At 44.0% G+C, this 23,202-nt stretch overlaps 1 protein-coding gene across 14 annotated transcripts in view; it reads right to left on the reverse strand.

The window, feature by feature from the left end:
* The window catches only part of DLG1 (discs large MAGUK scaffold protein 1), a 1,304,904-nt gene extending 1,285,934 nt beyond the window's left edge, over positions 1-18,970 (reverse strand). For 9 of the 14 annotated variants that reach the window (XM_086944257.1, XM_086944255.1, XM_086944253.1 and 6 more), the window contains exons 1-2: positions 18,254-18,970; positions 16,604-16,735 (exon numbers count right to left, since the gene is read on the reverse strand). In XM_086944257.1, coding sequence (XP_086800383.1) covers positions 16,604-16,735; positions 18,254-18,272 — 151 coding nt within the window. In that variant the 5' untranslated portion in view covers positions 18,273-18,970. The remainder of the gene's footprint in view (positions 1-16,603; positions 16,736-18,253) is intronic. The other 5 variants (XM_086944262.1, XM_086944268.1, XM_086944261.1 and 2 more) reach the window with 1 other exon arrangement.
* Positions 18,971-23,202: the final 4,232 nt, after the last annotated feature.

Here is a 23,202-nt window from a genome sequence, read left to right on the forward strand (position 1 = left end):
TCCATTTGAGACATATCTGGAAATAATGACAACTTAAACATGCATAAATTATTCGCAATTCAGAAACATACTCTACAGATGTGAAGATGTAGGCTGCATGAGCGTAGTGTATGTTGCTGCTGAACGCACTATGCATATGTAGTGTTCTACTTAATTCAGACTTGTGAGGGTTACCATTAAACATTAAAGGAGAGGGCCTGAAAATATGCCTAACTAGGCCAGGTATAAATGGTGCAGACAGTCTGAAAAAGACCACAACTGACCCTCATTGTCAGGCAGTGCGCGCAAGGACAGGTATTCAAATGAAAAATATTACCGTGGTACAAAGATAAGTGTTTCCAAAGAAATGCAGCACACAGTTCATGTGCCTGCAAGGTTGGGTAAATAAGCGTAGATCAGCATCGCTTATGTATAAATTATAAATGTGTGCATTGTATACATCTGCAAACACTCCATGAGTAAGTTAGGCATGGACGTGCCACCAAAAGTCCTTTCCACACATACTACGGCAACCGGCACAAGCACACCATCTGGTCCAAAGGATGCCTAATCAGTTTGGCACAGCTCTCTGAACTCACCCACCACAGACCCAGGCACTACACTCACAACTCTTTGAAGCTGGAACACTCAACCGCCTCTGATACTTACCCTAACAGTGCATTTTCACACTCCGCAGACTCTGGGATGGAAATCTCAGAACCCTTTGGGAATGTCATCCTCAGTCTATCGAATGCTCTAAAATGGCGGATTGTGTTCTATACAAATTCAGCGTAACAGGAACAATTATGCACGTCGAACTATACATGTGTCTTTGTGAAACCACCCCTCAGATCATTGCTGCACGCGCATCCCTCTCGTGCTTAGAAAGTCATTGCGATCACTTTAGTTTTCACCGCGATCGCGATGACGTGCTTAGCACGCGAGGGATGCGCGCAGAAATGTCCCCTGAAAAGTAACATTTTAAGTGTGGTCTATGTGTAACATATCTGGAAGTAATGACAATTTAAAAATGCATAAAATATTCGCAGTTCAGAAGCATACTCTACATATGTGAAGATGTAGACTGCATGAGCTTAGTGTATGCTGCTGATGAACGCACTGTGCATGTGTAGTGTTCTACTTAAATTCAGACTTGTTAGTGTTACCATTAAACATTAAAGGAGGGGGCAGGGAAATATGCCTAACTAGACCAGGTATAAATGGTGCCGACAGTCTGGAAAACACCACAACTGACCCTCATTGTCAGGCAGTGTGCGTAAGAAGGACAGGTATTCAAATGAAAAATATTACCGCTGTACAAACAAGTGTTTCCAAAGAAATGCAGCACACAGTTCATGTGCCTGTAAGGTTGGGTGAATAAGCGTAGATCAGCACTGCTTATGTATAAATTATAAATGTGTGCATACGTATACATCTGCAAACACTCCATGAGTAAGTTAGGCGTGGACGTGCCACCAAAAGTCCTTTCCACACATACTACTGCAACAAGCGCACCATCTGGTCCAAAGAATGCCTAATCAGTTTGGCACAGCTCTCTGAACTCACCCACCACAGACCCAGGCACTACACCCACAACTCTTTGAAGCTGGAACACTCACCCACCTCTGATACTTCCCCTAACAGTGCCATTTCCACACTCCGCAGACTCTGGGATGAAAATCTCAGAACCCTTTGGGAAAGTCATCCTCAGTCTATCGAAAGCACTAAAATGGCGGATTGTCTTCTATACAAATGCAGCGTAACACATTTGTCTTCCCAGGTCGTGTGGCAACTTTTATATGTTTAATAATAATCAAGGTAATCATAATTATCAAATAACCAATTTTAATAAAGCACACCACATGTTTGCTGTTTCTAAGCACTACAAATAACTATTGGCACACCATCTAATAGTACTTAATTCATCAATCGTAGAATAATTGAGAAGTGAAAGGATTTTGCCAGGAATCCAATTCCTTACCCGATTCTCCAAGTGGGTGTCAGCAGCAAGGGCTTAACTCAGTGAACAATCCTACAAAGCAGCCACTGTAGAGTTCAAAACATGCCCAAGACATAGGCCCTCATGGAACTCTGATCTATAGAACTGTGTGCCAGGGGAAAACGTGCAAATTACACACTATAGTGCTTCTTCCCCTATCTGCATCGATAAGACTGGCAGCAGGCAATGGGAGGAACTCTGCATTCATAACAGAAACAAGCAATGGCAAGTAAGACCTGCCACTGAAGTGCATTACATTTTCGCTAGATATGCATATCCTATCTGTGCGCAATGAAATCATACATAATTAAAGCTTGGCTGACCCATTACCTATGGTATATGCTGTGGTGTGTGGAATTATGCTTAATTTGAGCCAGTGGTTGCCTGTGTGGCCCACAACCACTCACAAGTAGGCAGTATGACTTACTTTATCTTAAACTTTGATCCAAACGTAGAGAAAAACACAAAAGACTGAAAACAGTGACAAACAAGCATTGGTATAGCCAATAGGTCTCGCTTTTGGGACCTTATAAGTATTTAGTTATGCAGCACAATAGCCTCGTGCAACAACATCAACTGTTGGATGGGGTAAAAGCCCGGTGAAAAAGTGCACTGATGGCTGGTGGTGTGTGTGCCTGGTGGAAGTGTGCACTGATGGCTGGTGGTGCGTGTGCCCTGTGAAAGCGTACACCGACAGCTGGTGGTGCGTGTGCCCGGTGAAAGCGTGCACCGACGGCTGGTGGTGTGTGTGCCTGGTGAAAGCGTGCACCGACGGCTGGTGGTGTGTGTGCCTGGTGGAAGCTTGCACCGGTGGCTGGTAGTGTGTGACGGCTGGTAGTGTGTGTGCCTGGTGAAAGTGTGCACTGACGGCTGGTGGTGGTGTGTGTGCCTGGTGAAAGCGTGCACCGACGGCTGGTGGTGTGTGTGCCTGGTGGAAGCATGCACTGACGGCTGGTGGTGTGTGCGCCAGGTGGAAGCGTACACCGACGGATGGTGGTGTGTGTGCCTGGTGAAAGCGTGCACGGACGACTGGTGGTGCGTGTGCCCGGTGAAAGCGTGCACCAACGGCTGGTGGTGTGTGCCTCGTGGAAGCGTGCACCGACGGCTGGTAGCGTGCGACGGCTGGTAATGTGTGTGCTGGTGAAAGCGTACACTAACGGCTGGTGGTGTGTGTGCCTGGTGGAAGCGTGCACTGACGGCTGGTGGTGTGTGTGCCTGGTGGAAGCGGGCACTGACGGCTGGTGGTGTGTGTGCCTGGTGGAAGCGGGCACTGACGGCTGGTGGTGTGTGTGCCTGGTGGAAGCGGGCACTGACGGCTGGTGGTGTGTGTGCCTGGTGGAAGCGGGCACTGACGGCTGGTGGTGTGTGTGTGTGTGTGTGCCTGGTGGAAGCGGGCACTGATAGCTGGTGGTGTGTGTGTGTGTGCCTGGTAGAAGCAGGCACTGACGGCTGGTGGTGTGTGTGCCTGGTGGAAGCGGGCACTGACGGCTGGTGGTGTGTGTGCCTGGTGGAAGCGGGCACTGACGGCTGGTGGTGTGTGTGTGTGTGTGTGCCTGGTGGAAGCGGGCACTGATAGCTGGTGGTGTGTGTGTGTGTGCCTGGTAGAAGCAGGCACTGACGGCTGGTGGTGTGTGTGTGCCTGGTGGAAGCGGGCACTGACGGCTGGTGGTGTGTGTGTGCCTGGTGGAAGCAGGAGCATTCACAGTGATAGAAGACACAAATGAAAATCACGAAGAGGAGGGGGAGAAGGGAGTGCGAACAGAGGAGCATGATTCACAGCTAGAAGACAGTGTGCGTGCTTGGTGGAAGCAGAAGCATTCACAGTGATAGAAGACACAAATGTAACTGACGAAGAGGGGGGAGAAGGGAGGGGGGAGGGGGTAAGAGCAGAGGAGCATGATTCACAGCTGGAAGACACAAATGAAGCTGACCAAGAGGGAGGGGGAAAAGGGAGGGGGTAGTGCAAGCAGAGGAGCCCGATTATAGCAATAAAAACACAGATGGCAGCTGTGCACGAGCTCGTGAACGCAGCAGTAGGCCAGCAAAAGCCTCTGGTGGCATTTTTAAAAGCCACTTACTAAACGACTCGAAGAGACAGCGCATGCACTTTCTCAGGCGAGACCTACATAGGAGAGAATCCTAGAAGGTCCAAAACAATTAGTGAATGTATGGTATTAAAAAACTTGTGAATACTTAAACTAGGTAGCGTCAATTCCATCATGGCAAATGCATATCAGTGAACCATGACTTTCTTGCTTTCAAGCTCATTTACAACACAAAAATACAGATGGTCAATAACTAAAAGCGTTGGAAAAAATGCTATGGTGCAAACAAAGGAGCAAAGCCAAGTGGGAATCCACGCCGCACAGCTTAGAAGAACACAACAAGGAGTTATTTTGCTTATTTTAAAAGAGATTTGTACTAAACAAAGCTTGCAAATGCTTGAAAAACAAATATTTGATAGTTAAAAGGAGAAAACTTTGAAGGAGCTGAAAGGTGTACCTTAATACGCACAAACGATTCCTACACTACATGAAGAACCTACGAGACAGGGCACACACAGAGTTAAACATGAATTAACAGCACTTAAATGTTAATAGAAAATTTTATAGTGTATAATTTGTTAAATGTTTGCACAGGGATACATTTTCTTTTTCGTATTTGTGCAGTTCTTCAAATGACATTCACATATATCTCACATATTACCACATTAACGTTCTACGTACAGAGATAAAGCAATCTCTAATCTTAAGGAACAAGACACTAAATCACTCCATATTTTTACACTATCCATAATGTTCATAAAAATCTGACCGACTCTCGCAGGCGCCATATTGTATAGGTTTTGGCCCTATTTAGAGCCTTTATCGAAATTTTCTGATGCCTTCCTAGGACGAATAATACAAGGAACCAGTACATACCTGAAAGATGTCCTGTGTCTCTTCCGCAATATAGACTTCAATTCAGTATCCAATTTACTTACCGGGCTGGACATAGAGAGCCTCTACACCAGCTTACCACAGACTGGACACTCTTGAAGTAATCGAGGAAGTTCTTTTTGACTTTGACAGGGAATACCACACTCCCAGTAATTTTGTAATGGCGTGTTGCAAATGGGCATGGACTAAAATGTTTTTGAATTTGAAAGCTGATTTTGCAAAATCACAGGAACAGCAAAATAATGCTTTCCTACCCAATATAAAAGTATGGATGGAAAAAGTGTATTGATGATATTCTGATCATATGGGAAGGTGAAGACACGAGGGGAATTAGTTCTGGGATTTGGCTTAATACCCAGAATGAGTTTTTGAAATTCACCTATTCCATGAGTCACACAGAACGGGTGTTCTCAGACACAAACATCAGAGCGGATGATGGTAAACTGAAAACAACAACACGTGAAAAACCCACAGAGCAGAACTGTCTGTTACAATATGACAGCTTCCACCCCCGGCACTTAAGGGAGAATCTTCCTTCGACAGTTTTTAACACGAAGGCAAGACTGTTCTGATCTTCAAGAATGCAAGACACAGGCCGCTAAATTCAAGGCCAGGAAGTATCAGAATAAGGTGGTTCTAAGCTATGAAGCAGTCCCGAATAATAACAGGGATGCTTTCTGGGATCACGTCCCGCAGAAGATTGCCTGATCTGCATCAAAATATTCAAAGTCACATCAGATAAGATAAGCAAAATAATCAATAAATATTGGAAGATTCTGAACAATGGCACCATTCACCTACGCAAACCAATATTTTCAGACGAGAGAGGAAGAAGCCTCAGGGACTCGCTAGTCCAGATGAGACCACTGAAGCAGGCAGGCGCAGACAGACACCAGGGGCTTTCCCAAGAGAAATGGTGAACTACCCATGTGAAAAATGTAACGTCTGCCCCCAGACTAAAGCAAAAAAAACTGTAAATCTGGCTAACATGATACAGTGGGAATTGGGATACTTCACGTATTGCAATACCCCAAGGGTGGTATATATGATCCCATGTCCATGCGATCTCCGGTACAAAGGAATGACCACATGTAAAGTCAAGAAAAGGACTGCAGAACACCAGAGCAATCTCAGATGTGCGACGAACATGACGTAGATATCGGCACACTTCACTGAGAAGGGACACACAGGGACTGATTATAAATGCTTGGTCTTCGAGCATATCCTATCCATTCAATGTCCTTCTGAATCCAAATAACTGACTAACCTATCCACCACTCAAATTACTTTCATATTTCACTATACTATGTCAACACTAATAGTTTATGGGTAGGGTGCTACTTGACGAAAAAGCGCTTGGACGCCTCGTCAGGGGTAGTAAGCGCTATATAAATGCACTTACAATACAAAATACCCAAGACCACAAATTGCGAAAGAAGACTTCTGGAAAGAGAACAGCAATGGGTTTTCAAACTGAACACTCATGTGGTTGTTCCTAGGGGACAATTTATATTCGAGCCCATAGTTACCACATGTTTAGACACAAACTTTTTTCAATATTCTTTTTTCAACCAAATTGTGTTTTGTTTTTCGATTTTTGATCTCAAACAATGCCCACCATTCAGTGAGTACTGTAAGGTGCAGTTCAATGCCACCTTTTCAATTTTTTTGAACTATTGAAACAGCCTTTGGTATTTTCCATTATCTAAATATCCATTCTGCATGAAGACAGAATTAGATCAGCATCCCACAGGTGTCCGCCACTTTACTGCTTACGCAGTTTATTTTCCCAGCATCCAATATTCCATTCTGAAAGTTTTTTTTTCAAATGTCGAGAAAAGGAATTTGGAACAAATTCAGCATGTTCATAGTCCCTCACCACACAATTTAATCGTGCTTACTTCAGACGTGCCATTAAACTTCTTCCCATCACCGACTTATCAATAAGTCTTTAATGCCTTGATTGTCAGTGTTATTGCTTGTTTCTGCTTAGATTTTCCCTCGCCCAGCACTTTTTATTAAAAAAATCAAACATTGACAAAATCAATGGGCCTCGCTTATGCGAGAGCTATTGGTTTTGGAAATCTGTTTTAGCCATGTTGTACACCAGTTTGGCTGCTGCTCAGCATGGCTAAAAGTTATTGGCATAGAGTCAATGGGATATATTGGAGTGAGGTAGAGTAGAGTGGTGTAGTGTGGCGTAGAGTGGGGTAGAGTGGGGTGAGGTATAGGGAAGTGGGGTCGTGTGGGGAGGGGCAAAGCGTGGAGGGGTGTACTGTGTCTTGGTGTGGGGCAGAATGAAGTGGCATGTCATGAAGTGTCACAGAATGGAGTGTCATGGCGTAGGGTGGAAGGGCACAGAGTGGAGCAAAAGTGTTTTAGAGTAGACTGGATTAAAGTGGAGTATGCATGGTGTGGTAGCACACTACTATTACAGACGACACATTCTCAATTGGAAAGACCACAGCATTTGCACAGACATAGGGTTTTACTGTGCACAGACGATAGTGTATAGAGTGTCATCACCTAGTGTATTGATCTGTTTTGATTGAATTCAAATATTTGATTCGACCGCACTTCATAATTAGAAAAAAATGGGCTTCATTTGTACTTTCCCAGATCTGATATATTCTAAAATATGAGCACAATACCTTTTTGCTGTGAGCTAGAGAAAAACAACATCCTACAGCATCTCTCCCCATTCTAGTTTGCTGGCTTCATCAACCCGAACGAGTAGAACTGAATGCAGTAGCACCAACATGTATTGAAAACATTGCTTAAGGTCTCAGATCAGTAATCAGCACAATACTTCAGGACTGTGGGAACTAAATTCGAGGGTAAGAGCCCTTTTTGCCAAAGGTCGGCAGAAAGATTTCGAATATTAAAAAAATTATATTAACCGGTAATTGTCAATTTTGAACTGTACCACCCTGGTTAGATGGGGAATACCTTGCATAATTACTTTGCGAAAATTAAGTTAAAATGGCATACCAGCCACCAAGTTTCTGAAAATAGGTTCTAAATCCAAATATTCACTCACAACTTTTAAGATGTCTTTGCTATGAAGGCAGTCTTAGTTAGCCCCTGGATTGTAGATCAAAAGAAATGCGCAGTCAATATGAAGATACGAAGCATAAATCATTTTCCACAGATTACTTTTTCAGGATACAAAGGTCGAGGGTTGACTGGATACAATCAGCAATATTAACTACCAGAGCAAGTACTCTCCTAAGTGTTCAGTGAGCAGGATGTTAAAGATTAGAGAAGAATAAAGACGCCATCAGGACTCCAAGAGCTAGACCAGCTCTACGTGATCATTGCTTTTTGTGATAGTAAATTTAGATATGGATAAGTGCTAATGCGCTTTCAGCACTCCATTTAGGGACGTGGGAATAACATCTGTTTAATTTGCATGAACTATGAAAGGCATAAACATTTTATAAGTTACAATTTTACAATTCGCAGTCTTATAGCTCCAATACTGACAAAAGTCGAACAGATAAATATGCTAATTGTCTTCCCTGTAACAAATGTATGCTGTTAATCTGCCTAGCACGGGTCGGATAAGGTTTAGAAACTCACACACAACGTACTTTGAAAAGGATATTCTAGGCATTTTTTTATGTGAAGAATATTTCTACTGAAGACTGGCGTTGCAGAGATCGAAATATAGTTATGCAATAAACCCCATCTTCTTTTACTGGACTTTTTTGGGGTGGGGAGGGGCTTTATCCGACCTCCTCTCACCCCGGCACACAACTCGCACCTGACCACAGCTAAGCATCTGGCCCGATTTAAACTCCAGCCAAAGGTGGGTAATGCATAGCACTTGACTGTGACTTGAATTAATGGAAAATGCCTACAGCAAGCCTAAATGAATGAAATGCACCACTTAAAACTTCATTAGAATATTCTGGTAGCAGCATGAGAAAGTACCAGACGGATATTACTTGAATAAAATGTATAATGGCAAATCGAGCTGCCCAAATAACCTGAAAGCAATTCTGTACCCTTATATACCATAACTAGCAGCCCGTCCCGACGTTGTCCGGGTATGAATTGCTGCCGGCCAGTAGTATATTGTATTGTAGGATTTCGTTTTGATAGCATTTCTTATCTGTGACAGGCCTGTGAAACGCTCTGATTCACAGTGCACTGCTGATGCACTTAAGAGTGCGCATTCATAGTGTGTGAACTCGAGTTTCCCTACTTTATTTTTCCTTGCAATATTATATAGCGTGAACTCGACAACATGGCATGAGCACAATTTACATTACAGAAGAACACATTAATTTGAGGTAGGCACGGGGAGACAAAGCGATTTGCCTGGAATCACAGGATGTTTAGCTGATGCCGAGATTCGAACATAGCTCCCCAGCTCTAAAGTTCGCAATTCTAGAACTTGTGGCGGGTGGTGTGTCTAAAAGTGTATGTCGGTGCTGGCCATCAATGAGAGAGACCTGTGCATTTTTCAAATGGGTGGTGAAAAAGATGTGGGCCGCCGTGCCACCAATGTACTTACCGGGGGAGGGTAAACACCCATTAACCCCTTCACTACGGCGGCTATTCCACCGCAGTGCTAAGGGGGCGGGGTGGCCGCGCGGCCGGCACATGCTAGTGACCGAACCGCTCCGTCACCAGCCGCGGTTGCGCTGTGCTCATGACGGAGCAGTTCCGTCACGGCCCCGCCCGCTCAATAAAACGTTCAGCGCAGGCGCGGAATCCGCGCCGGCATTCCACACTCCATCGTCAGCACAGCGCGACCGCGGCTGATGATAGAGTGGTTCCATCACCAGCAGGGGAGGGGTTAATCCGCAACTTTCTTTCCGCATACCATCACTCCGCATACTTTCATTACGAAAGTACCATGACTCTGCAATGCCATTATAATGCATGGCATTACATTTCATATGCTTTTACCATGCATACATTTACAACGAAATTCGTTGTAAATGTATGAATGGTAAAAGCATGTTTTTTTTTAATGTTTGGATAAGGTAAGTATGGGTATAGGGGTATATATTTTTGGGGATACTGAGGTATATGTTTTGGGGTGTTTGGGTATTTTAAGGGTTCAGATATAGTTTTGGGTTATGGGGTACAGGGGTAGTTTTAGGGTTCAGGGCTAGGTTTGGGTTTTGGGGTACAGGGGTATTTTAGGGTTCAGGGGTAGTTTTGGGTTTTGGGGGACAGGGTTATTTTTAGGGTTAAGGGCTAGGTTTGGGTTTTGGGGTACAGGGGTATTTTTAGGGTTCAGGGGTAGGTTTGGGTTTTGGGGTACAGGGGTATTTTAGGAATCAGGGGTGGTTTTGGGGTACAGTGGTATTTTTAGGGTTCAGGGCTAGGTTTGGGTTACAGGGGTATTTTTAGGGTTTAGGGATAGGTTTGGGTTTTGGGCTACAGGGTATTTTTATAGGGTTAAGATGGGTTAGTAAGGGTAGTAAGGGTGGGTTATGATTATGGGGTGCAGGGGTTTTTAAAGGGAGCAGGGTGGGATTAGCACCTGATATGAGACATGGCATGAAGGGCGGAACGTACCACACGCCCCCAGCATTTGTCCCCCCCCCAGCACACGCCCACAGCACAACGCAGACACGCCCACAACGGACTACTTTGCTGGCACGGTTCTTTTACCTTTTAAATGTATATGGTGGGCGCCTGCATAGCCTATGTCCTTCTGCTGCAACTGCCCTTGCCAACGCTGTATTGGGTGTTGTGATTGGTGCTGTGGTTCCTGAGATTACCAGCCTCAAAGGTTTGGGCTCTCACTTTATTTTATTAGTATAGATAATAGATATAGATAGAAATAGATATAGATCTTTCAGTTAGCCCACGCCTGCATGTCCGCATCTAGGTGAAAGGATTTGCAGAGCCTCTCCGCCTTATTAACGAGTGAGCCAGCCTCTGTCCTCACTCACGGAAGAACCGAATGAGGTGGCCTGTGACACAAAGGCTTGACACAGCAAAGTACCCTGGAGGCATAATAAAGAAAAGAATATTGGACTCTTATTTTTGGTCAAGTTGGTGTTAAGCATTAGTTTGGAAAAGGCATTTTCAATAGTTATTTTTCGGTTTTCTGCATTCCCCGTAGCCGGTTCCATCAGTACGCCAACATGATAAACCAAATACCACAGTTCATGATCTAGAATTAAAGGGTGCTACTGATGAGTGGAAACGGAGTTTGTCGCATATACCATTAAACGCCTTGAGAAAGGAATCGGATTAAGACAATGACACTCTAGGACTCTCACTTTCGATTTCAGACGCCGTGCATGCCTGCACATTATTGCTTAGTCTGTCCTAGGCAATTATTCGTTTCAAACTAGCATTGGAGAAGTCTGGGGCTTCTTCCATCCAATTTTATTCCGATACTTTCATGGTTTCTCTGCAGATCCCAGGTCTACATTCTGTATGTTTCAAACCACAGGGCATTGAGCTATTAGACTTTAAGAAACAGGAAAAAAAAAAAAGAATCTCAGGCCACGAATTCTGCTGACAAGACTTACTCTTTCTTTTCCAAAATTTTAGTGGAGATAACCAACACACCAGTGATAAAGACTGAATGGAGCATCACTTCCTGAACGAATACCAACTACTTGGGATCTAGGACTAAACATTTTAAAAGCATTTCAAATCACTGGTTTCAAACCCACTGCTGAATCCATCTCACCGGCTTTGCGCCCTGCAAGACTGCACTACACCTTTCACACCAGTTACAATTTCAAGTGGAACATTTGATTACGAGCTTTAGTGAGAAGCCTCAGCAGTTACCGAAATTGGCTATTTTGACGAGTATATTCAGAGGAAACAATTTCCTTACATAGCTTGCCCACAAAGATAGAGTACTAAAGATGTATTCAAGTTTACCTTTGCAAGCACAACCAAGCAGGGCTTACCTAAACACCAACAGATCTCTGTGCGCCATGCAACACAAGGACTGTGCATTATAGAGTCGTAATTCCATTGCAGCAGGTGCACCCATACCGGACTGTTACATTGCTCATTGCACTGGGGGCCCTAGACCTATGGCAATGCCTAGAGGGCCTCTCTATCTCCTTTGTAAATGGGATCAGAGAGGCCTTTTGGACAAACGAATGGACGAAGGTACTGGAAACCACCACCAGTGGCAGTTGTGCTGATTCTTCGCTGTAAAAAAAAAAACTGAGCTACGGTTCGGAAGCTTCCTGGATGAAATTGACACACCATTTACTAGATCTTTATACATCAAATTCAGGCTGGAGACTCTGCTATTTGCAGCTTTTACAAGCAAATGGAGATCCCAACCAAGTGGTAGTACGGTCTGCTTGGTATGTTGCACAGCACAGGAGACAGATGCCTAGTTACTCTTTTTTTCGCCCATCATTTACCAAACCGCGAATACACTGGATTGTCCCCTTGTGCAGATGCCTTGGAACAAGGCTATATAAACAAACATTACACATCTGCGTGTCAGATATGGGGTGGTTTTCTCAATAGCCACATTTTTAGAATCAGTCTGGCCTATTTGCACTAGGATACTTATGCAAACGCCAGAATTCAACCGCTGAGCAAAAAAGTGGACTGTAACAATGACCTTTTAGCAACAGTTGCACACCATCACTCAAACCACTAAATAAAATAAAATTCAAGAATAGATTTAGCTTAAACAAAATTTGATTTTATACAGCATCACTCACATACTTATGTTTTAAAGTGAGAAAGTTTGTATTAACACCTAAAAATTGCATTTTTTATTATGGATGGTCCCTTTAGAGAAACTCAGCTTTGAACCTGGTTGTTGCGACGAAATAAAGTATTTACTGAGCGTCAGATACTGTACTAGATACTGGTGTTAAAGCATGGACTTCCATGTCCAGTGTATCACATACCATGCCTCTTAAGGGTAAAACCCACTGTTGTACACTAGACCGTACAACATCAACACGCTTGTGCGATCTTTAATTTTGATTTAGTTAAAAGTATGAGGGGGCAAGACGGACGGTGGTGCTTTCTACCTATTAATGTTTAAGATAGAATTCCATTTAGTAAAACACCTGAAGACAAGTATGTTCGAGCAGCACTCTGTTTTGTCGGTCTGCTGGCATCTTTAAAAAGGCCAATATAAAGAATATGGTAATGTTTATTTTCATTTTTTATTAATAGTACTTTCTAGCATGGATGGAATGCACAATAAGAAACAAAGGTACGAGGGGATAATCAGTTTAGGTGGACACATTTAGAGACGATGGAGGTACTTATAACAGGCTAATTTAGAAAAGCATCAATATTATACAACATTCTGTCATTCAAGAGCTCTACATGATCATTGGACAATGATCAACAATTAAAATGTGTTGGCACTAATGTGAACTTAAATACAGTACATGAATCACTTCTTATTTGGTTAAAAAATAAACCTTAATTATTAGTGATGAAGTTAAATCATTTCTAAAACAACTGATGTAACTTATGATGAACTATAAACACGCTTGACATAAGATGACTGATCATATAATTGCCGCACAATTTCACTTTAACATACTGATCTCTTCGTTCTAAGATAAAAATAAGTTCTGCTCCATTTTAAAACTTTATAAATTCTTTATTTCATGCAAATAGAGATCACTGCAACCATATGCAAGAAAAGTAACCTGCGCATTCTAACAGGGTGTAATGTACAACAATGAAATAAAATAGGTACTAAAGTCTCTCTTACTCTTCTGTGGGCTGATATTTAGCTAAAATACCTGTGAAAATGGTTGAATACGGTCATGCAACAGTTCAACTGACTTTCCAGGGCCAGCAGATTTCCCCTCCTTACTGAAACCACAATAGATTACAATGCAAACTGACAGAACACCTTACTAAGCATTAGAAAAGCCAACAGGTTTTGCCTTTGGGTCTATTGGCTTAGCCAAAATCTTTTGCTGGTGCTGTACAGCATCACCAGGTTTCTGTGCAGCATGGCCAAAGGGGAAAAACGTACAATGACGCAGCTGTGTTATTACGCGTGCGCAACTACAAAAGTACAACAACAAAAAGTCTTGTGAAACCATTTTTTTTATTTTAATGTGGAGGGGCCCCCATCAAAGATAAATAAACTAAAACACTATTTTAAAAATTAGTGGTCGTGAAGCGCAATTGAGGAATGGGTGGGGTAAGCAATAGGGAGAGGACGGGCAAGGGGAAAAGCTTCACAGATGAAGGACATCATGTGTCAGGCAGGGCAGAAGCACACAGCTGAGAAAGCAACACGGAACTTGGTTGAGTGAGGGGTGGAGGGGTAGAGAAGCACACATCGGAGCTTGCAACATGAGAGAGACAGTAACACGTTGGGATGGGTGTGTGGTGGGTGACAGAAGCCTATGAGGGAGAGAACGAGAAACACATGTACTCTTACAGAGTACTTAAAAAAGAAAAGTAGTTCTCTGAAAGTGAGCAGTTGAAGAAGTAAAGCCAACCAATTAGAGAGATTGTAAAGAGGCTATGCTGCAGGGGAAGGACAAGCAAGACAAGGAAAGTTATCAAGAAAGAAGCTAGCAAATTATGGTGACTATAAAGTCAACAAATGTCAATCAAAGGGTGATTCAGAAAAGGGGGTGGTGATGGACAGAGTATCTGAATTAAACAGAACACTCATACCCAGTCAACAGATCAGGGCTTGATCCATCACCGTTTTTTAGCTCACTGCACCATCCCAGCTCAGAACCTGGCTACATGCAAATTAGTCTGTTCCTGGCCCAGTGCATCATGGGAGCAGGGCAGACCTAACTACCAAGCCAATTCTTATACTGGGAAGGAAACAAGCTTCCGGGGACCGGTTTCTGGCATTACAGCCGTCTTCGGCCCGGCTTGCTTGAATCCTGATGGTGCAATGAGCAAGGGGCTCACATCTGAGTATACCCTTCCACGCTTATGGTGGACAAAACGATTCAGAAAAGGGGGTGGTGGGTGACAGAAGCCTATGAGGGAGAGAACGAGAAACACATGTACTCTTACAGAGTACTTAACAAAAAGAGAAAAGTGGTTCTCTGAAAGCGAGCAGTTGAAGAATTAAAGCCAACCAATTAGAGAGATTGTAAAGAGGCTATGCTGCAGGGGAAGGACAAGCAAGACAAGGAAAGTTATCAAGAAAGAAGCTAGCAAATTATGGTGACTAAAGTCAACAAATGTCAATCAAAGGGTGGGCAATAAGCCCCTGTAAGTTCTTGGTAAGCCAAAAGTAGGCCTTTTGGAACCAGACAGCTTGCACTGTCTGGCAGGCTCAACCATTCAATTATATGTGAGGGTTTATTAAATTATGTGGCAAAAAAGAAAAATAATGTGGCATAGTGCAGTACTTTTTTTTTTTAAATAGTGTTAATTATTTAGAATTTTTTTTTCACATGGTAATACTGCCTGGGCAAAGATTTCACCGTATTAGTACCAGTTTAACAAATAACTACACAAATAGGCAATTCAAGCACAACTAGTTAACATCTGCTAAGGGCTATCCACTGCACATGAACATGTTGCCACGTTTTTAGTAACTTTTGATCCGTTTGAGCTAGAAACATTGTTTTGGTTAAAACATGCAGCAGATGATGGATTGTGGCCAAAATGGCAAATTCATAATTATGTGGGGGGGGGCGCAGCTGTAGAATTGCAATTTTCCAATGGCAATGACTATAAGAGATTGGTGCAATTAACAACAAAACGTAGACACACTTCATTGATAAATGTTTGGGAAGCCCTATCTAAATAACCCACACCACTGCGAGCAACGTCCAACGATGTAACTAAAGGATGCCAATCTTGGTGGTCTACCGAAAGAACTAACTGGATAGCAGTTTAACTCATGGAATCTTACCGCAATTTAAGCAAACAGAGTAACAAGATGCCTGTCGTGGCAGCACACCTGACTGATTGAGGTCGATCAGTGCACACACCTCTTTTTTGCTCAGGGTTCACGTTCTAGCGGTGGTCGATTTAAACTACTCTCTAGCCCTAATAATAATTAATACTCCGATTCCATAGACAAAGCAGCTAGGAAATACATGGTTTCTCGATATGTTCATATAAACCATTTGGTCTGGAGCAAGTTGCATGTAGTTAATTCGCTCACCACTGTATTCAAAATGCACCTTTAGTAGCTATTAAATTAACAAGCACGTCAAAAAAAAAAATCAATGAAAAGAGACAAGCTGGACCCTGTTGAGGGCGATCTGGCCTAACTGGCAGACATTCAATAAATATACACAGAGGTAGTCAATGCATCAGGCTCATCAAGCTACCCAGAAAGTTTCTGGCAAATCACTTTTTGCCGCAGAGTTATTCGAGGGAGTAGCACCACAGAAGCGGCAATGATCATGTAAACAGAGGCAGACAAATATAAGCAGTTAGAATCAAAACAATATTATATAACACAAAACGCATGCGTTCTACATATAACATTGCACTTCCCGGTTTATATCCAAACACAAACGAGAAAACTGCCGAGTTCCTTTCGCCAGGACAGCTTGAATGCGAATCAACGGTACCCTGGCTGGAACAAACTGTTCACTGGGAAAACGTTCATAAGTCTGCACAGCTGACCGCCCAGGCAACAATTCGCACCTCCCCAGTCCCGTACTACCACCACAGAGCACACCTGGAGGGCCTGCTACCTCTCCACAGTCTACAAGACACCAGGCACACCTCGGAATGGGATGCAGAATCAGTGACATACCGATTAGAGCCTGGAAGAGATTACTCTGGAAGATGTTAATGACACGTTCGATGGAACCCTTGAGCTGCCTGTCTTCAGTCTGGTTCAGCTTCGACCGGTACTGCTCCAGCAGGTACAGTGCTCTCTGCGTATCTGGAAAGTAACAAACAATCCTGTCATGCAAGTCTGTAAAAGGGTGACATGCGTGGATGCAGGCGAGTCCTACCCACGTGGACAAGGCGAGCATGGCCACCTCACTCTCTGTCATCAAGAACAGTTTCTCTTCAGTCTTGCTGTCACCTGACAAACAAATGCACCCTGGGCGATGTAATCTTTGTTTCTATTTATTGGTTAAAGTAATAGAACTTGATATCAATGGCCTTTGGGTGAAAATTCCAACACATGAAACTGTCAGAGGCGACTGAGTGAGGTGACCGCCTTCACAAACACACAAAATGAATGCAACCCAACCCCCTCTACAGAAAACCCTCACGTTGTGGAAAACCCTCACGTTGTGGAGTGCGAGAAGCCCATGTTTGATCTTGCAGCACTCTAAAGTTTGCCAGACCCATTCCTCTGAAAGCTCCAAGACCCAGAATTCAACTTTAAAAAATGGGTTTGGTAGTCCTGTTTTATAATGGGGCTACAAGACCCAGAAGGCAAAAGTAAAACATGGGCTGAAAAAAAAATAACAGATACAAAGTAACATTGGGAACTTTTATTTTGCTGTTATTTAGGCTTTTCGTTCTGGTACTTGTAGCCCCGGGTTTATCTTGAAAAAATGAAACTAATAGGACAAGAATGGAGAGGAAAACAGGAATGGGCTTGAAATTAAATATTTTTAATTGTGTTTTACCAACACATCGCCTGTTCCATCTAAAGGTGCTAGACTTCTCTCTGGTAGCCAACACATGCAACCGTGCATCCACTTTCCTGACACCAACCCTGCGACGCCCACAGCTTTCTGAAAGGCTAAGTCTGAGCATGTCCCTCGTTTGAACCCAAACACGCCCCCCTCACGTCGTGCAGCTGTGCTGTCACTTACACAACTTCTTGTGTCTGGACCCAACCAAGGAGCCGTGTCAAGACGAGTCACTAAGGAGAAACAACAGCACGCCTTTCTCCCTCGGTACATTTGCAAGTCAAGTAGATTAACGTCAACAGGTCCAGGGAATTGACGTGTCATAAAACTCTGCCCAGGCGGCTCGATCGCCTCATGCTTAGCCAGCAAGAACGGCTCGTCTAATCGAAAGCATTAAACTGAGGGAGGGGGGGGGATTAAGCATGCAGGAGGCATCGTGCGGATCAATGCCCAGGAATCCCAACTAGGCGCTCCCAATACGGAAGCGGCTTCCACAGCCCGCAGGAATGCACGGGCGCACATTGTCGCAGTATCCCTCATTCTCAGGGTCTGCCCCTCCTTAAGCAGCCACGAGTACACTCTGGCTTTCAACTTTCCTTTTTGAGGGGGGGGGGGGGGGGGGTGATGGCAAATGCTGATGTAGGACTGCAATGCCTCCAAGCAGCTGTCAAGGGGCCAAGAAAGGGATGGTAGGGAGCTGAAAACAACAACTACACCAGAAGTTATGGAGCCGCTTCAAATCGTGCACACAATCAGAGATACACACGAAGCATGCACAACACCATGGGGCAAACTTGTCCTCTGCTTACCTTGCTTCCTGACGGGCATGTTTGCAGATCCCACAGGTCCGATGCAACACTTTCCACAATCCCACACACCAGGGTGGCTCCCAAAATGAGCAAACAGTTGCCTAGGGGATTTTTTTCACTCCCACAGCTGCCAAAAAATGAAAAACGAAGTCTTCCAGATGGGTCTGAACAGCAGGGAGATACAGCACGCCTTTTAAAAAGGCAAGCCTAAGCTAAAAATTAAAAATAAAATAAACGAGGGAGAGATGTACAGTACAGAAACGAAAGCGGGTGGGGGCGGGTACAACCGAGATTCAGCCGAGTAGTAAGAGGTTCACGGCTCCGAACCCTTGAGGGGAAAGCCAAGTCCGTGCACCGGCATTGCCGCGAGCGCAAATCCGTGAGAGTCTGGAGAGGACTGTTGGAAAATAGTTTTTAAACAGCACCATATGACCTGCAGGAGTCAGGGGGAGGGTCCTTCCAGGGCCCGGGGGATGCCCCCAGTGTACGGCGACCACCTGTCCAGAATATGTCTGTACGGTCCGTTATTTGAGAGTGTACTCAAGTGTCCGTTAATACTTCTCCAACGGACGTCTTCTACCCCGTACTTAGGGCGAGCAAGACCGGAGCTCGGGGCACCCAGGTGCTCACAACCAATCAGGTAGGGGAAAACATATTTTCTCAGTGTTGGGAAAGCGTAGCGAACTTCGATTAGTTAGGAGGGCACTTGTCATGAATGGGATTGGATGCAGGAGTTCTTCTCACTTGTTAATTGGCTGTTGAAAGTCGCACACTGCAGACTATCTCGCTGTTGGTTGGGAAATGCTGGCCAGTAGTTCATTGGATGAACTGTCAGTAGAGCGCACGTGCCACTGGTCAACAACACCCAGCTGCACGTCCCCGCCTTCCGTCAGGGGGCGGCTGCCTGACTCTACACTGTGTGTCTTTGCCTGGCCCTTCCAGGGAGTGGGCGACTCGACCTGCATGAGTTGGATTGGTACTGAGGAGTAAACTCTGGCTTTCGTCTCGCAGGACCTCGGCTCTCCTGAAGCAGTGTTTTTTGGCGCCATCCGCCGGCGTAAGCCACCCGGTCTACAGCTGCGTCAGGAGCGTGCCCCCTGCTCCTAAAACAGTTTTCGGGACGAGCCGGTCTCCGCATAGTCTTGAGAACGTGACGTGCATAACCGCCATCCCGGCTACAGCCCGGACTTCTCTTCTCGTTAAGTCCGGTGAGCAGGCATGGCTCCAGAGGACAGCTATTAAGTACGCACGACAGTAACGACATTCATTTTTTTCCCTGTAATTAGTACATAAATCATAGCGCCTGACGTTTCCAGCGTTGGCAGAAAAAGCGCCGATTTTCCTGAGGAAATCACCTCGTGCCAACAAGCATTGGCAAAGCCAATAAGTCGTGGCTACGCAAGAGCTATTCGCTTTGCCAATGTGTTTTAGCTATATTGTACACCAGCGTGGATGTTGTTCAGTATGGCTAAAAGTTAGTGGCGAAGATGAGAGTTGTGTGCAATGTCAGAGTGGAATTGCGGAAAGTGGAGGGTATAGTTGTTTAGAATGCAGCAGCATAGAATTAAGTGGCGTAGATTTGAGTGTTGCATTTTAGAGTGCCGTAGTGTAGAGTTTGGTGACACAGAGTAATGACCGAGGTTAGTGTTGCAGAGTTGAGTGGCATAGAGTGCAGAGACAGAGTGGTGCAGAGTAGAGTAGAGTGTCATAGAGTGCAGTGGCGTAGAGTGCAGTGGCGTAGAGTAGAGTGATGCATAGTAGGGTGCATTGACATAGAATTCAGTAGTGCAAAGTAGAGTGGTGTAGAATGCAGTGTTGCAGAGTAGAGTGTTGTAGAGTACAGTGGCTTAGAATAAAATGGTGTGCAGTGGGGTTGAGTACAGTGCAGGGGCGGCTGGTGACATTGGAAAGTGGTGAGGTGCAAACTGATTTGCATACTGCACCGAGCCCGAACCCAGAGAAAATTTTGAAGAAAAATCGTGCATTTTCAAGCAAATTTGAGAAAGCAGGAAGGTTAATAAAGCAATTGTGAAAGTGCAGTTAATACATTAATATTATTATTATTATATTTCTTATATAGCGCCAGAATCGACCCCCGAAGGGGTATCTCCGCACTTGCCTTTGGAACCCGTCCTAGTTTTTCCCTGTGAGATAGCCCCTACAGCATCCCCAAGGTGAAAGCCAGGCATCCCGCCGGCGGGGGGCCGTTGTGGAGATTAAGCAAGCTTAATGCCCAGAGTTGCAGAGTGTGAACCCATGATTAGGTCAGGCACCGAAGCGAGAATTATAGAGTCCATGGACATTTGAGCTCAACACCCTGCCGAGTCGGGAATCGAACCCTGGTCCCGGGTCTGACCTCTGCTTCAGGGTCTGCCTGCTCTAACCAGTGAGCCACACTTCTCCAGTGGCATAACATAGGTAGCTGCTTATTCAGTATAACCACAGAGCTTCATACATTCCGTCCTATTACGCTCAGGTGCTGAATTCAAACTATAAGACTTTCATGAAAATCTCAGCTCTAAGAGTAGAAGAAGTTGCACAGCAGTTGGGAAACAGCCTTCACAAAGCATTGGGAACCACGCCTTACCTTTACCACGTTTCCACTAGAACGCATGTGACTTTATCACGCATGTCTTTCCACACAGATTATAGTGTTTAGGTGAAACAAAATGTACTTAATATGCCATTTGATCATTAAAATCTGTTTAGTCCCCAAATATAACAAACACTAGAAAACTTTTAAAAACAGAGATAACTGTATTTCTGAATACCTCAATCAGTATTTTTTTTATTCAACAAACAAGTAGCAGCATTCACTTTTTGTAAATGAAATCAGCACGTCTCTCTTTCAGTTTAGCGAACTTGTCAATTACTTTCATGTTGATGTCCGGTATTTTTTGGACTAGCTTGCTCTCTACAGAGAGCATCGCCAAATCATTGAGTCTTTCCTCTAGCATGGTGTTCCTGAGGAATGTCTTAATGCGCTTTAATGCTGAAAAACATCATTCAGCTTCGGCTGTTGTCATTGGAGTGGTAATGACAATTTTTAGTAAACTCACTGTCTCTGTAAGTGACTTTTCCATATTCAGTTTATGTATTAAAGTCAGCAAAGTCAAGGCACTTGTGGCCTTCCGGTACACAGGCATTCCGTACAGTACAGTCAACTCAGTTCTGAGCTGCTCTTTTTTGAGCATAGGATATGCTTCCACAGCCTGATTCAGAGCACGCTCCGGGAAGGATTCATCATATTGTGCAAACTCTTGACTTTGCAATAATGTGGCACTCACCAAATGTTTAGTGAATGAAAATCGTTCTTGTGCTTGCACAATTACAAGGTCACATATCTCCTTTGCAATTCGAACCAGAGAGGTGATGTTTTGCCTGCGGTTTGCAAAAGTAGAATGCTCCGGCAGTTTGCTCTCTAAATTGTCAACCCCATCTCTCACTTTCCTTATGCTTTGTACAAATGTAGTGGTAGCGTCTTTCACAAAGACAGTATCTATGTCTTTTCGTTATAACCGATCGTATAACAATTCGACATCACGCATTATTTCATGAAATAAAAACAGTAAGAACTGAAACTCTTTGTCTTGTATTGTTCTAATAAAGCGATGGGCTTCATTCTGACTTGTGTGATCAAACTCATCATTGGCTCCTATGGCGACAAAACATTTCTCAAGGCCCTCGCTATTTTCAAAGATTAGGTTGACTGTACGAATGTTAAAGTTCCAACGAGTTGAGGATCCCCTTGGAACGCTTTTGTCCACAATCTCATGAAGGGCTTCTGTTCTTTTGGGGGAACGTGAGAAGAATGCTGCCATGCCTCCTATATCCTGAAAGAAAACTTGTGTCTCTCTGATCTTTGATGCTGCCTGTTGCATAATAAGATTGAGTTGGTGGGCGTAACAGTGCACAAAATGAGCATTAGGGTACACATCTCGAATTCGTTTCTGTACTCCACTAAGGCTTCTACTCATTACGGACGCACCATCATAGCTTTGTGCGATTAAATTTTTGTTTTTGAGGCAGGTCCGGAAAAATTAAGTTCAGTTGACACAGTATTGCTTCAGTAATGGTTGCTGCACTAGAGTCTCTTAAATGTGTGAAATCATAGAACCTCTCCACAACGTTTCTGTCACTGTCAAGGTACCGAAACACTAACACGGACTGCGTTTTAGTGGCCACATCAGTGGTGTCATCAGCCTGAATAGCCACAAAGTCTGTTTCGCAACTCTTGCACAATATGGCTTCTTATAATTTCGAGCATACACTCAAGGAGTTCATTTTGTGTTGTTTTAGAGGTGCCCTTAAAGACTGTAGCACTTGCTAAATGTGTTTCCAAATTCTTGTCTATGCTTGCTATTAAATCCACTAAGCCTCGGAAGATCCCAGGTTTTGAGGAACTTTCTGATTCGTCATGGCCTCGCAATGCCAGAAACAAATGCAATCAATGATCTTGGATAGAATTTGTCTGTTCTAATCAACGGCTTCATTGTGTTTTTGTATGGTTTTGCGATATGCATAATTTATCTGCTGCTCAATTGGTGCGTCTACCCCCAACATTCCCAGTCTCGTCAGGTTTTCCATATGATTTCTTGTGAATGCATGCTTCTTTATTTTTTCAGATAAATGCTTCAAGTCTGTGATTCCTTGACGTGTCCAAGAAAAGTCACCACCAAACAGCAAGCAGGGGAAGCAGAACAGAGAATTTTTTATAGGGCACTCTGTAAGCCAATCAGCTTTTGTGTACCAGGCATTTGAGAATGTACGTTTTGCCATTTTTCCTCTGTCCTGGGAACTTTGCTGTAGGTATGTTTCAGGCTGATGAGGTCCTAATTGCTTTAAATGTAGTTTTTGTTCAAGTGGCTGTGCCTGGAATGACCTTGCAATCAGCTCTTGTAGTGTATTTATGATGGTGTTGCTGGCCTTACCAATATATATATATTAAA

This window comes from Lissotriton vulgaris, chromosome 11 (genome assembly GCF_964263255.1).
Source record: "Lissotriton vulgaris chromosome 11, aLisVul1.2, whole genome shotgun sequence".
Classification (NCBI taxonomy): domain Eukaryota; kingdom Metazoa; phylum Chordata; class Amphibia; order Caudata; family Salamandridae; genus Lissotriton; species Lissotriton vulgaris.